Source organism: Poecilia reticulata, chromosome 7, assembly GCF_904066995.2.
Source record: "Poecilia reticulata chromosome 7, P_reticulata-male-v2, whole genome shotgun sequence".
In the NCBI taxonomy this organism is placed as follows: domain Eukaryota; kingdom Metazoa; phylum Chordata; class Actinopteri; order Cyprinodontiformes; family Poeciliidae; genus Poecilia; species Poecilia reticulata.
The window spans coordinates 21,487,438-21,503,177 of NC_088836.1; the positions used below are offsets into that span (position 1 = coordinate 21,487,438).

The 15,740-nt window shown below is 39.2% G+C and overlaps 1 protein-coding gene across 14 annotated transcripts in view; it reads right to left on the reverse strand.

The window, feature by feature from the left end:
• Positions 1–15,740, reverse strand: part of LOC103467539 (membrane-associated guanylate kinase, WW and PDZ domain-containing protein 1-like) — a 100,153-nt gene that overhangs the window by 24,843 nt on the left and 59,570 nt on the right. For 4 of the 14 annotated variants that reach the window (XM_008413993.3, XM_081609094.1, XM_081609093.1 and 1 more), the window contains 11 exons: positions 14,927–15,046; positions 12,826–13,014; positions 11,210–11,477; positions 10,869–10,916; positions 10,516–10,598; positions 9,922–9,960; positions 7,588–7,645; positions 7,272–7,384; positions 5,606–5,728; positions 4,909–5,094; positions 4,112–4,723 (listed from right to left, as the gene is read on the reverse strand). In XM_008413993.3, coding sequence (XP_008412215.2) covers positions 4,112–4,723; positions 4,909–5,094; positions 5,606–5,728; positions 7,272–7,384; positions 7,588–7,645; positions 9,922–9,960; positions 10,516–10,598; positions 10,869–10,916; positions 11,210–11,477; positions 12,826–13,014; positions 14,927–15,046 — 1,839 coding nt within the window. The remainder of the gene's footprint in view (positions 1–4,111; positions 4,724–4,908; positions 5,095–5,605; positions 5,729–7,271; positions 7,385–7,587; positions 7,646–9,921; positions 9,961–10,515; positions 10,599–10,868; positions 10,917–11,209; positions 11,478–12,825; positions 13,015–14,926; positions 15,047–15,740) is intronic. The other 10 variants (XM_008414004.3, XM_008414009.3, XM_008413994.3 and 7 more) reach the window with 9 other exon arrangements.

Sequence of the window (15,740 nt, forward strand, 5' to 3'; positions counted from 1 at the left end):
CGGTCGGCATTTCATTTCTATTTTTGATTTATATGGCTGAGTTCTTAGTACTTAACTTTTTAACTCACTGTTTTTTTGTTGTTTTTTTTTTAACACAGCTACCCAGACATGATTGCAAAACATTCAGGCATCCCTGTTCCTTTATCGTTCCATGATCTATATCAGTTAGTCTTTTTTTTTTTTTTTTTTTTTTTTTGCAGAATAATAGAGCTCATGCTCTATTTGTATAAAGTTACGAAGTTCAGTTTAGAATGATGCCGTCAAAGTGACAAGGATAGACAGAAATGAATCACAGAGGATGTTTTTAATCTGCTCTGCTGTCAAGACAGAACACTTGATTTGAACCTTTGACAAAAATTCTTTAAATTAGGTGAAGTTCAGCTACTATAGCTTACCAAGTAGAGCTATAGTAGCATGTGCACCTCATATCATATTTTGTATACACAGCTGTCACCTAAAAAAAACAAAACAAAACAAAAACTTGCATTTTGTAGTCTTTTTTCCTCTTAAAAGCTGAGCCTGCTCACTCTGAGTCAGACAGCAGAGATTGATGAATCGCTGATAAACAGATTAGGGCTTTTTCTTCTCTCGGTGAAGCCTACCTTATTCCTCCTCCTCCCCCTGCTATCTGTCTCCTGTACATCTCCGAAACCAATCCTCTCATACACGCTTCCCTTTGGTGAACGTCCCGCTCTGCTCAGCAAATCTCACCCTCTCTCTTCTCTAATCCTCCACCTCCACTCCTTCAAAGCATGATCCCGGCTCCTCTTATTCCCATGCACTCCTCTTACAACTCTGTTTTTAGCTACAGTTGACCAACACACCAGCTCTGGAGTGAGGATAAACTCACAGATGCATCCTCAACCGCAAAGTCAAAATCTCATTGGCAGGAGCTTTCAGAGAGTTTCAATAAATACAGCAACAGTTTCTTCAACGATAAATCTATTATTTACAATTAGTTTTCTGCTCATGCAGTTTACCGTTACTACATATCTAAAGCTGCTGCCTCATCATGTATATTAGTGTATCTGAAAACACATTTTATGTAGGTCTAAACATGAAGAAATAAAATTTATTTTGTAAAGCATTAAATTGGTTTCCTAGAGTTGTCAAGTTATTGTGAAGGGAATTAATATGAAAACATATCTGAGTGCAATATCATGTACTTCCGGTATTCAGCATGATGAGGTGAGTGAATCTACAGACAAAGCATCTACATTACACAATGAGAGATCATTGCTGTGACTGCTGAGTAACTTTTGCATATGTTGTGCATATGTTCTCTGGCATCTCAGTCGCAACACTTGTGCCACATTACAAAAAAAAAAAAAAAAAAAAAAGAAGAGAAAAGACAGCCTGCTTTGGCTTCAGATCTATTCATAATCAGATTTGGCAGAATGTGTCGCAGGAGTGTGAATTACTTTAAACTGAGTAGTTTCTGCACATTACTGAAATACAAAAGCATAAGCAAGGACACAATAGTCTAACAGGAATTATTCAGTTACTTATATTTGTAAAGTAATTAAGCTAAGAGGAAAATGACATGTTTGGAAAAAAAGTATCCCAATAAAACTGAAAACTCTCCACTGCAATTTTTTTATTTAGTTCTTTATTATTGTGGGCACTAGCTGAATTTTTGCCTGATAATTACAGCACCTTATCAACTGAATCAACTGCTTTCACAATCTGTTTTGGACTTGATGGCTCTGCAGTTTTTCTGTCATTAGTATTACGCAGACCAGAATTGATGGAATTAGCATTAGCAATCCCATCAGTTCAATCCTTCAATCCAATAACTTTATCTACAAGTTATAGTTTGATCTATAATTTATAGACAAAGTACACATGGATAGGTTGGAAATTAAACATCTCTGAAAAACCCACAAAAAAAGGTCACTGAAAATTTGTACAAAATGCCCTGCCAGATTAGTTGCTTATTTCTTATATTTGAAATTGAAAGCATCCAAACAAACACTTGAAAATAGCAGTGTCTCCACCCCCACCTCCCGCTTACCCCTAGAAGGGTACTGTGTGTCCCTCATCACCTAGTCACTCACTTGAACACACAGTTATTACAGGTTGGTGTTAAAGCCAGCAGATATGATCTACAAACCTGCCAGTCACCCTGCCAGCTCCTGTGACTTCTGGAGCCTCCCACCCATTTATCCTCTCATTTATTCCCTCTCTGTGCTTTTGCCCTCAGAGCTTTTTTCTGTACTATTCATCTTCTCTCTCCTTCACACACACCCACACACAGAGGTTCGTAATGATGCTGACATTTAACACAATACAGCAGTTATTCCAGCAGCAGTGCACAAGGTCAACTCATTAGATCTCATAATTGATGTGTGGTGCATATCCCAAGCTGCCTTCAATACAGCAACCACGTGGTTAGAAATTTAACGTAGAGGAATCTGAGGAACCTTGCAAGCTTGTGTCTGTTTGAATACTTCATTCTTTAGCTCATGTTTTTTTTTTTCTTTTTTGACATCTTCTAGAGAAGAACAAGCATACTGATTGAACAGGCAAGAAGTACAGTTTGTAGAAACTCGGAGTCTATTTATAAGCCTGGAAATGAAGGCCTTTCCAAAAGCTCCATACGTTAAAGTGCCTTACCTCTTGAACGTTTTCACGTTCTCACGTTAGGGGCACAACTTTAACAATAGTGCATAATTGTTAAGTAGAAGAAAAAAAATAGGGAGTCTTTTTTTGTTTGTTTTACAAATAAAAGTCTGAAAAGTCTGAAAAGTGGAGCATGCATCCTGTATTCATCCCCTTGAGTCAATAGTTTTTTCAGAACCACCTTTTGCTGTTATTGAAGTTGAAAAACTTTCGAGATGTGGCTCAAAGCCTGAAGATCTTCTCTTTTTTTGCAGAATATTTCAAACTGCATTAGATTGGAAGGAGAGTATCTGTGAACATAAACTGATGAATCTTGCCACTAATTTTCAATTTGTTTGGACTTTGCTTAGGTCATTCTAACACATAAATACAGAATGCTTTTTTTTGAAAACCATCCACACAGCATGAGGGTGCTGCAACCATGTTTGCCGAGTTCTCTTTGAGCAAACTGCTAGTTAGGGTGGATTGCCATGCACTCCAATTTTGGAGGATGGACTAAGCAGTACTCTGTGAAATGCTCTAAACTTGGGATATTGTTGGTTTATTGTTTATAACATAAACCTGCTTTGAATTTCTCCACAAAATGTTTACTGTATTCTTTCATCTCCAGACCTCTAAGGTCTCCACAGAAGGACTTTATTAAATCTGTAGTAAGGTTAGACATAGGTTGACTCTATTTACTTAAAAGGAGCCTTGTGAAAGCTTGTGTTTGGATTTTATTTAAGCTTAACAGATTAAAATGTAATAAGCACAAATGCACACCCATTTTTAAGATCTTAACAAAATGAAAAAATGTTTTCTTTGGCTTCACAATTACAAAATGTGCTACTTTGTGTCGGCATATCACATATAATGTCAGCAAGATGAATTGCAGTTTGTGGCCGTAACATGGCAAAATGGAAAAAAAAGCTCAAGTACCGTGAATACTTTTGTAAGACACTATTATATGTGATTTCAATAATGAATATAACATGAACCATTATGTAGAAAGGACATTAATCCACACATGATGAAGACAAAGCTTGATCCACTTTACTTCATTTCAGGTAGTGATTAGGTGTGGAAACATGTGAAACACATCCAACTATCGCAGGGGCAGTTTAAGGTGACAAACATTTACCAGTGATCTACGAGCCTCTGACCTAATGTGCAGCAATTTTCTCCCCCTCATTCATCCATCTCGACTCTTTACCCATCCTCCCACTTTTTCTCACACTCCTATGCCCCCCACCCTCATCTCATCCTGCTGTCTCTGTACCGTTCCCCCTTTCATCCTATCCAGTCTGAGCGTTTTCATCCTGCAGCCCACTCTCTTTCTCTCTCTTCTCCATTTCATTGCGTCACTCTCTACTTGCCAACTATTCAGACAGTTGTCTATTCAGCAGATTAAACTATGTTCTCTTGTGCACTTCATCTCGCGGCATGTCATGTCAAAACTTCATTTCCTGCAGACATTCATCATCTTCATACACTGAGATGTCACACGTACCTCTTTGCACTAACATGGTGACTTCGCTGCCTCTCGGACATTTGCTGAGCAGATCCACCACTTGGTTGTGGCTCATATTCTGGACATTTCTCTTGTTGACCTCCATCAGGATGTCCCCCTCTTTCAGGCCACGGCACCGTGGATAGTCCACGATCTGCTTAACCCTCTGTCCGCCTCCCGTCAGACTGTCAGCAATGGTGAACCCAAAACCTTTGTCTCCCTTCTCCATGTGGATGGTGATCAGCTCTGGCTGGGTGGCAATGGCTGAAGCCAGGGTGACCACATCACTGGGGTAGCCGTGTGAACCGTTGGAGGCTACCTCGGCCAGGGGGCTGTGCGGCCGTGGTTCTCGCATTCCATTGATGGGTCCGGCCTGGTTGGTGGGTGCGTCAAAAGTCTCTTGTCCATTGACAATGATCGGCTCTTTGTCCAAGATCGCCACAGATGTCACTAGGCTGGTGTTGGGGTCATCGGGGTCAAACGGCAGCGGATAGCCGCGGCATAAGGATAGATCCACCATTGAGCCAATAGGGATGGACTGGAAAATCTTCACCACCTGTGCATGAGTGTAGCCCAGCACGATGGTGTCATTCACACTGACGATTACGTCGCCTGCAAAAAGGAAGACGGTATCTTCAGCAATGTTTCTATTGCCCAGTAAAAACTCATGTTACTGTTTGTTACATCTCCTATTAGTTACACAGTAGTGACATTTCAAAGGTAAGTTGTTCAAAAACACCTTTGTGGGTTTCTGAATGAAATTAGTGCCCTCTTTTGATGAAGGCTGTGTACTACACCTGTCTCCATTTTGCCATCCACAGCTGCAGGCCCGTCCAGCACCAGACTTTTGATCTGCAGGAACTCATCGGGCTCGTCACCTCCAACTACCGTGAAGCCGAATCCACGGCGGCTTTTCTTCAGCTTGGTATTGATGAAGGTTCCTTTCAGCTCTGCAGGATTTCTGGTGAAGAAGGGTTTCCCTCCTGGAGAAAGCAAACAACAACTCATAAACTCTGGGTCCAGAGAGCACAAAACTGCATATAATCAACAATAAATGACATAGGGAACACAAAGTATTTATGAAAGAAAATAGAAATTGACTACAATATGGAAGAAGAAGGAAGTTATGATTAAATATGAGTGGAAAAACATAAATGTATGGAAATGTGTAGTAGTGATGTTGGTTTAAAGAACTGAAGAAAAGCTCAAGGTAGCCATAATATACATAGATCCTGATAAGAATGGTAAAATTAAGATTAATTAAGAAAGAAAAAAGTATAAATATAAATAAATATGATAAAACAGCAATAAAACAAATAAGCATATACGATGATTTAAAATCCAATTAAAGAAAAAAATATATGTACAATATTCTACTGCCAGGATATACAATTTCATTTGCTGGACAAAACCAAGTAGCACAATAAGAAGTAACCTCTGTCACACAAGCCATGTTAGTAAAATCAAGTAGAAATATCTACAAGTGAGACTCACTCTTAACTCCAACCGGGCCAGGAGGTAGAGCTGGTGGGACTTGTGGGTCCCTGTAGGTCTCCAGGTGGTTTGGAGCATAGCTTGCCAGTGGCGCTGCTGCTGATGAGTGTTCCTCTATCCACTCTGCACACACATCGATCATTCCCACTTTAATCCCATACTTACCGTACGCGTGCTGAATTTATTTATATGCAACATGAACACACATAAACAGCACACAATAAACACAGAGCTTAAAGCAAACTCTGCATGTATCCATTTATTCAAGTAACTATTTCAAAAAGTATATGTATAGATTCATTATATGTAGAATTATTTCAAGTGCTTAACCAATTAATTTTGATGATTATGGCTTAAAGCTCAATTTTTTCTGAAAAATGTAAATGTAAATGTAAAAGTCCTCCTTTTAGATGAACGTAAATGTTGCATTTGATCTCACAGAAACAGGGAACATTTCAACAGTCAGCAATGCTTTGGGAATCACGGTACGTGGTATTGCTGGTCCAACGTGCTTTAATAAGTCCGAAGTTAGCACAGTTGTTAACAGGAAACGTAAGGCAACTTCATGCTGATTAATTTTCCCAGCAGGACGTGGCACCTGCCGAATCTTGACAAAAGTAGAAACTAAGTAGAGAGAAACTAAGTATCATAATCCAGAAGCAGATGAGAGTCACCAGAATCCACAGTGCAGATGAGCTGAGTGCTGCTGGTAAAGCAAAGTGAGTTTCTTCAACACCTCAGCAGAGCCACAGGCTAATCGCCTCCATCCCACACCTCATTGATGCAGGAATTCATACACTAGGAGACCTGACAGCGTAATGAGTGCACGTCCTGTAGAGTAAATGGATATATTTTTCAGTAGGTGGCCACTTTGGAATTAAACAAATGAAGTTTTGTTCTTATTTATTTTTTAAAACTTCTTTGTGGCACTAGTGGCTTTATTGGCATTTACCAGACAGAAAAGGTTCAAAGATCCCAGGTTGGGAATTGAACCCATGTCCACTACAACATTTTTCATCTCATTTTTTTCTATAAGCCATTATCATCAAAATAAACAAAAACAAAAATCACAAATGTCTCTTTTTGAATCCAATTATTGAAATTAGTGACCTTTTTGGTAATATTCTAATTTATATACAATAATTACTTTCATTATAACCAAAATTGTACAAAAAATGGAGAGATAAATAAAGGCATTTTACACAGGCATACACTAAAATTACATTCTTAGTGAATGTTAATTATAAGTACGAGTAGTATTCAGTTCAAACATCACAGTTTTACAACAACAGAGATAAAGTGAATATCCCCCCTTTGTTTATAATGATGTGATACTACGATGATCAAATACAAAATGGTATTTATGGCTAAAAAACACATAAATTAAAACCTGAACTTTAAAGACAACACCAGGACTTGGGCCAGCTTAATTTTGGTAAAACCACAAGTAGCAAATTTGGAAAACCTTTTTTTTTTTTTATTATTATTATTATTTGGACAGAACATCTTAAAAACAACAATAACAACAGCAACAACAACAACAAATAAAAAAACAGAACAATGAGGAATAATAAATTCTGGCCGAACTCCTGGCAAACACCAGACGAACAAGAAAGACATGACACTGACAGACATGAAGAAAGAAAGAAATGGGCAGGAAACGAACCTCGGATATACCGCTCACCTTCTGGAGGCTGCGGCGGTTGCTGCTGTTCCAGGATTTTTTGACGCCGCGCCTCCAATACTGGGTTCTCATACTGGGTCTTCCTGTTTATATGGCTTTGGAAAACAAACATAGGATAAAGAAAGAAATCACAGTGATATAAAACGTAATTGTGCCTGTAATGTCAGAAAAAAAAAAAAAAAACTTCTCCAATATGTTTTTATGGAAAAGAATGACCAGATTTGCAAGAGGACTTTAAAAGTGGCAGAACCCATGTTTGTCTTTATGAAGTGATGTGTCAATGAGGTGATTAACTTACTCTACATAATACACTCCATACACCGGGTCATCTATTCTCTCCCATCCTGGAGGCAGCTCTGGAATACAGAGAGCACACAGCATTAGACATAAACACTCCTTCCTCGGTCATTAGCACATATGAGATAAGACCAGGGGTTGGTCTACAGTGATTTTTGTCTTTCTTTCTGCTTCCAGCATAGTTTGTCAGAACATGTTTTTTTTTTTTAATCGAAGTTGAACTAGTCCAAAATATGTTCTCAAAATTACAACCAACAACAACAAATTAACTTTATAACCATTTTACTACTGCATTTTATGAGATCATAGCAAGAACAGATTGGACGCCAAGAACTCTTACAACTTTTAATGGATCCATGTTTTACTTTTATTAGATCAGTTAAATACATTCCATTTGTTTAAGAACCATTATGCTCTTTATGGCTACTATAATTATTTTCATTATAGTCAAAATTTTACAAAAATGGAGAGATAAAAAAGGTAGTTTACACAGGCATGAACATCGCAGAACAAATAAAGAGCTGGACAAATTATAGAAGATTTGCTTTACTTCAGGGTGAGCATCCTTCATTTGCTGATGTGACATTTTAAACTATGCTTAAAAGCTGTATGAGATGTTCAGCTGGAATTGTGCCAGTAGCTACTTAGTATTTTAAAAAATTGAGGTGCATATCTTCAAGGAACATAAAACCAAAAATTACTGAGTATGTGGGAAAATATTTGAACCCACTTGTACAATTTTTGAGATTCTGTGATTTTAATCAAAACCAGAATGAGTTAAACTAATTAATAATTTATTTTTTAACAACTTCAGTGTTGTGTTGTTTTAAGATTCAGCTGAAAGAATATTTGTTCAAATCAGTCGTCAAAAGTCCAACATCAATGTAGCATTCATTCAAATTATAAACATATGTAAACCTCTGACCCTGAAATTTCTTTAAAGGTTAACTTATTCCCATTTTTTCCCCTCAGTCTTTCTCGTTGGAGCACATTGTCCCGACCAGCTGCTCAAGTTTACCCCTGGTATGCACCTTATACTGACAAACAGTATAAGGTGCATACTGTTTGTCACCTGGTGTGACCACAGATATCTATTGTATCTGTGGTCACACCAGGTGATTCAAAATAATACATAAACTTAGCACACGAAGTAAGGAAATTTGTGTTTTGTTGATTTTTTCTTGGTAGTAAAAATGCTTCTTGATGTCAAGTTATATAACGGAGTGCGGAGGATTGAATGGTCTGCCTGCAGTCCATTACTTCCACAATGCTGAACACACCTGGGATCAGATTGAGCACGCTGTTTGTGCAAGACTAACCAACATGACCACATTAGATGACTTGTGACTTTCTACACCTGGTCTGATGTTCTGTTTAGCCATAACACCGTCCTGGAGGGAGCCATTGACTGAGACAATGCTGCCAACAGCTAAATGTTCTCTCTTTCCTGCTAGTAACTTTTTACTTTTCATTAACATAAGGAGTTCTGTGGTAGTTTTTCTGTTTCTTTTTTGCACATTCTGCTTTGTCTTCTCAAACCACCAGTTGGTTGTAGCAGATGGCTGATCGTACTGAGCCAGGTTCTGCTGGAAGTTTCTTTCTATTAAAGTGGAATTTCTCCTCTCCACCGTCACTGCATGCATGCACAGTATGAAGGATTACTTTAAAGTCCTCGACAGTGCAAGCAATTTTATATTGTCACTACATGGTTGTCCAGGAGGAGTGAATACTTCAAGTCAATGACTCAATGCAACCAGTTGGGTACCCTTGAATTGGAAAATGTTTTTCTTTGTCAAATTAAATTACAAACTAAACTTGACTGTGCATGAGGACACTGTACACAGCTGTTGTCTTCTAGTGACGCTAATACTTGTTAAATGCATAATCTGGTAATTTGTAAATGAGCTTTGTTTCTTCAAACATCCATATTCACCACCAAATAATCAGTAGCAGAATATGCAAAAAAAACTGCAGTTTTTCCATAAGTGCAACATTTATGGAATTTAAAACAGTTATGTATGGAACTAATACATTTCCTTACAATTGTGGCACTATTTAAGGTGACTTAAGTAGGTTTTTCATTTATATGGAAAGATTTATTACAACACGTATCAATACAACAAATAAATAAATCAATCAAACACAAATTTGCTTTTTGTGTGAAGTTTATACATCAAAACAATGTCTCGAAGAACAAAAATACATAAGGGAATAACAGATTACAAAAAAGACAAGAGTTTTGATGACTGCAATTTTTCTATTTAATCTACATGAATAAGGAAAAGAAATCATGTGTAATATGTTACAGTTTAAACACAAAATCATAAAACCGTACCTAGATCACTCTCCAGGTCTTCCGTATGTATCCCTTCTTCTCCAATATTGAAAGCAGGATGAAACACAGATGAAAAAAAATGAGGAATAGAAAAAAGTATGTATGGAAGAAAAAAAGTTGGTTAGGAATGGAGGAATCGAGAGTAAATAAGGAATGAGGTGACAATCCAGAGAAAGAAAAACAGGGGAACAGGAGACCCTTAGAACTGGGTTAACCTGAAATATTACAGCAGCCTTTTGGCAATCTGAAGAAGTGCTGTGTTTCCTTTTTATTTCACCACTTGATGGTGCAATTTCACAACGCTGCACATAACTCAAGTGTCATTTGGATTTCATAAAGCACTTCTTTATTGTTATGAAGGAATACGTCAGTTCCAATGACAGTAGCCTCATGAGAAATCTATGACACATTCCCAACACATGAAATGTTGCAAAAGAAACCAAATCAAAGCTCGAAAACATTATCAGAAATCAACAATGGCATCACTCAAAACACAAGAAGAGACCTACAACTGAGAGCCCATAATGTCTTTAAACCACTCCACAGAACTGTGCATAAACAATGTAATGCTCTAAATAATGTCTGGAGACTTACCATCATCATCACACTCTTCCAGAGGCCGGGGGGCTTTGTCTCTACACCGAGGATCCAGCCAAGATGTGGTCTTTGTGTTGTGGCTGAGAGGAAATAAACAACACAACACAATAATTCAGCAGCAAGCAGACAATCTGTCATAACAAAGCACAGCAGGGGCACCTGAACACATCAATAAAAATTAGACAAAAAAGAAAATATGTCAGCAAGTTTGCAGAGGACAGACGCCGCCTGCTGCAAACACGAAAGAACATTGGGGACACAGGCAAGGAAACCATAAACAACCTGATTTTTTTGTCTCTACTGCTAGGTGAAAGCAAATTGTAATTTAGTGATAGCAGAAATGAACATACAAGCTCTGAAAACACACAGCCATGTCCTGGTGGAGAGTCTTTGCCGTGCTGCAGAGGACAGAGAGGTGGAGGTAGTCAGGTAATCAGGATGTGATCTCCTTTTGAGATCGGGACATGCAGGGATTAACAGGAAAGCGCTTGCACCCAGGGGGCTGGGCAAGCCGACAAACCAAATCATTGTGAAAGACAGGCCAATAGGCCAACAAAAGCAGCAAAAGTGGAAATAAAACAGAGTGCAAACACATACAGCAGAGGCTAAAAAGAGAAAGACTTACTCAGGCACTGCCAAGGCTGCGTTCAACAGACACAACTTTTAAACCGTTCAAGATGTGAATACATACTCTATGAAGTACAGTTCCCCGTTCTCGGTGTAGGCCATCTCCCAGTTTTCGGGCAGCGGTCCCAGAGGGTCCTCTGGAGAGACTTGGGGCTCTGCAAGCGTCTGCTGCCCGCTCTCTGCAGTGGAAGTGGCTGCATTGTTCAGACCACAGGGTAGAGCATTATCACGCACGGGGTACGGCCGGAGGATGCCGCTGCGGCTCTCGTCCTGGTCGTTAGGGTTACCTGTGCACAACAAAGGAGAGGGGAACAGACTACGCACTAAGGATCCTGGGTGACACAATGAGCACGACACGGAACAAGAGAAACAGGAGAAAGAAAAAAAATCATAGTTTGTTTTGTGCATGCAAGATGGAAGAAACAGACATGCTCACTAATGTCATGCAACTTCAGTCACATCAAACTCCCAGAAATTCCCTTCCCCCAGTTTACCTCTAGATTATTGCTAGTGTAAGTAAAGGGGTAACAGGATATGTTAATTCCTACAGCAACAGTCCCTAACTCAATTTGACCCCCACCCATTTTGCCTCCCGAGCAGTAAGTGTTTTTCTATTTAGGCTAGACCAACCCCTTATTCCCACTTGCTTTCCCCATTTTGGCTAGATAAACTCCAACACTTCTCCTGGCCTTTCACTGGCTGCTCAAATGCAAATGCAACGCAAGCAGCCCGGCAGGGGGATAAACTGAGTGAAAAGATTTAAAGCATCAAAGAAGAAAGAAAATAAAAGCAGACGTCCCTCACACTCCAAACAGGTTGAAGACAAGCATGGGAAATACAGTCGTTTGCGAAAGTGTTTATACCCCTTGGTCTTTTAAGATTTTCTCCACATTACAGCGACAAATTTAATACCGGGATTGTATGGAATTTACTATGAAACAAAGTAGAGTATAATTATGAAGTGAACAAATAATATTTTCTACATGTAAAAACCTAATGGATTTGTGTTTCATTTGCACAGCATTTGCTGAATACATTCATATAAATTGCATTGACAGACAAACTTAATACTTTGTGTTGTCTGTCACATAAAATCCAAATAAACACAAAAAGTTTGTGGTTGCAACGTCATAAAATGCAAAAAAAAAGTTGAAAATTTAGGTTTTTAGCAGTTATCTTTGCAATTGATTGCAAGTTTCAGTCTGTAAAACATTAGACATTAAAAACTCTTCTGTTGCCAGGTGCAGAAATGCAACACATTTAGTCGACTTATTGTGTAAAATTTAGAAGAACACAAAGGTTGGGGCAGAATAAAATCAGAATGAATAAGGATGTGAGTGATGTGGTGTGGAATTCATCTCCACCACAACCTCCTCACAGGCAGATGGCAGTGTTGGGAGGAAAAGATTCTTCATCACAAAAACATGATGTAACTGCCAGACACCCATAATCCTACAACATAAGAGCAAACCACAAACATATGAACACAGACACTCTCCTTCTGCAGTACTCATCATGTTCTTGCACATATGCACTTAAAGGACATTCCAAAAGAAGCACGAGTTGTTTAGGAAACTCAGCAGAGATGGAGAACACTACACATGCAGAGACCAAGAGAGCCGAACAATCATGCACTTTGACAAACACAGAGAGACAGGAGGGGCGCAGCAATGCCCTCACCTGTAAAACTGTTGTTCATTTCCGTGGCCTGGTCGTCATCGTCATCGTCAGCAGGCACTACATGGACTTTTTGCATGTCATGGTAGGACTTGGTGCGCTTCGGGGTAGACGGATGGGAGTCCGCATCACTGAGAGTCACTGTCCCAATGATGGGCTGCCTTGGAGGCTTTGGGGTCCCATAATAGTTACCTAGGCAACAAGGAGCACATTAGCATGCTTGAGAGATGGAGAGGGAGAGGGAAGGGGATGAAGAGAAGAAGCCAGGGATAAAAACAGGCAGTGCAGGGGGACAAAGAAAAAGCAGCCAGGGGATCTGCACATAATCTTGTGTGGACAGTAAGAGGCACGAAGCCGAACTACAGTGTGACTACAATCCCGAGACATAAGCAGCTGGTGAGAAACCCAGTGTTCCCGCTTGTGTTATGTCTGTACTTTGAAAACTCTGAAACCATTGTGGCTCAACTTACAATATTTGGCTTGATCAAGCTGAAACTTAGGTTATTATTGTTATTGCCTTACAAATTTTATGAATTTTATGAATGATCAGACTGCCTCAACCATGTATGTGCATGCATGGCTGTCCTTTCATGGAAGCAGCCATGTGTGAGTTGATTGTGCAAACTTCAAAGAGAAAATCCTGCTAATTTATGATTTACTCAGTGGAAAGTAGTCAACATGTTTCAGACACTTTGATCTTTCACACATCTGTTGATGGGTGACATGATGGTTGCGTAGGCCAGAGATATTTACAAGTAATTTATCCAAATTCCTAGCCATGTCTCTAATGACTGAAATTCATATTTTCTAATCCAACATAATATTTGGCCACTTTGTTGGAGTGTCACTGCACTTTTTTCCCACAACTACTTTAGATTTATTTGACTAAGATCCTCAAGGACAGGAATTTTCAGTATTAGTATTAATGTTTGCCAGTACATAAATAGGGTTTTAAACTCTGGCTGTCATTTCAATATTAAATAGTGTCCCTTCGTTGACTATGAGGTAGAGTTATACTGGCTTACTCTGAACACTATTTATTTTAGTTTCGTTTAGTTAAAGCCAAATTAGTTGTTACAATGACTTGCACACAGAACCTGCCTGATGGTTGTAAATTTGGTCACCATTCGCTTCTGTGTTGCTACTTCACTGAATGAGACCACTGACTCTATTCAGTAGGATTAATCTCTCCCTGCCAAAAAAAAAAAAACACCCGATAAAGTACAACACGCAATGCTAATTTTAGGGTAGATTTTGCAAGACAACCACAGTTTTATCAGCAATGCTTTATTGCAAAGCTACACAGACTGATTATTTGCCCACGCCTAAGAAGCTTTGGTGCATCTGTTCCCAAAAAAATGTGGTATGAATAGAGCAGTATAAAAGGTAAAGGTAATTTTATTTATATAGCGCATTTTCAGCAACAAGGCAATACAAAGTGCTTTACAGGAATCAAAAGGAAATACAAACAAAATAACAAACTAAAGAAACAAGCAAAATAATAAGCAAAGGATGTATATGTAGTCTGATCAAAGATCTGTTGTACTGGTCCCGCCTGCTAATGTGTGGAGTGCCACAGACTCCTGTGGACAGGTATTTGACATTGTCTGTGTGAAAGAGAGTAACGTGCCAACACACAGCAGAGCCAGTGCCAAGCAGATTAATGTCGTAACATTTTCTCTCTCTCTCTCTTTCTCTCTCTCTCTCTCTCTCTCTCTCTCTCACTCTCATGCACACACACACAAACACACAAATCTGACTTAGCAGTGCATAACGCAAAGCCCAACAAACAATCAGCCATCCACATGTTTTACACACACAGGTTTGTGTCAGTCTGAGACTTAGCCTTGCACAACGCTGTCCTAATCAGAGTGAGAGGGGCAGATGTGGAGAGACCTGCTGTCTCCTGGATGAATCTCCCCCTCCCATCATGCACGGTCTAATCAGAATCAACTGGGTACACTGTCTTACAGCCTGCCTACATGCAGGAAAAAACTAAATATGATGGCTGCTATGCTCGCCCGATTTGTAGAGAATGAGGACACCTGCTCTGTCGTGAGTCACATGAAGTGCCACTTTTGATTTTTGTCATCATTCTCCTCACCTTCATATGTTCCTACTTCCAGTAGTGTGCCACTCTCCTCCAGTTGTAGGAAGTCCTCCACAGACAGGAAGTTGTAATCCAACCCTGGGACCTCTCCGTCTCGAGGGGGACGGGTTGTACCTGAGCAGAGGAGAAAATGCACATTTCTATCAATATGATTCTCAAATGACGATGAAAACAGAATTATTGTTTGAAGAACAACACGCTTCCTTAGCGCCTACAGCTGTGATAGTCTGTCGCTACATCCCAAGATTCCTTCAGCTGTCTGAGATGAGTGCGAGACACCAAAGGGGGGCTCTGAAATGAAGACGGTGTGATTGTAATTCAGCACCATCATTGGAAGCACACTGCCTGCGAATATTATGTCAAGAAATTAAATCAAGGATTGCATCTCGAGCAATCGCTTTGTCTCATGGGAAACTGCAGTCTGCCAAGGCCAGGTCCAAGAAAAAGGTCACCTTAAACAATGCACTCATGTTCATTCTGTAAATTTGCTCTTAAGAGTAAATGTATGGATTTACTATGAAAATTGTGGTTTTGTTCAAATCTGCTGATCTTGCCGTTATTGGATTAGCTTCAGTATGTAATAATTTCCATGGTGTTTTACTAATTTCACAGTTGGACCATAAACTAAATATAGACATAGATAGTAAACAGTAAATCCTTTCAACATTCTGATGAGACTTAGTCAAGATCACAGTTTCAAATTCTTTCTAAGGTTGTACTGGTTGAACAAGTAGTGATTAATAATTAGTGCTCTGTGGTAATTTGCAGGGCAGTCAGAACAATTTGTAGGTGAAAGTTGACACCAAAC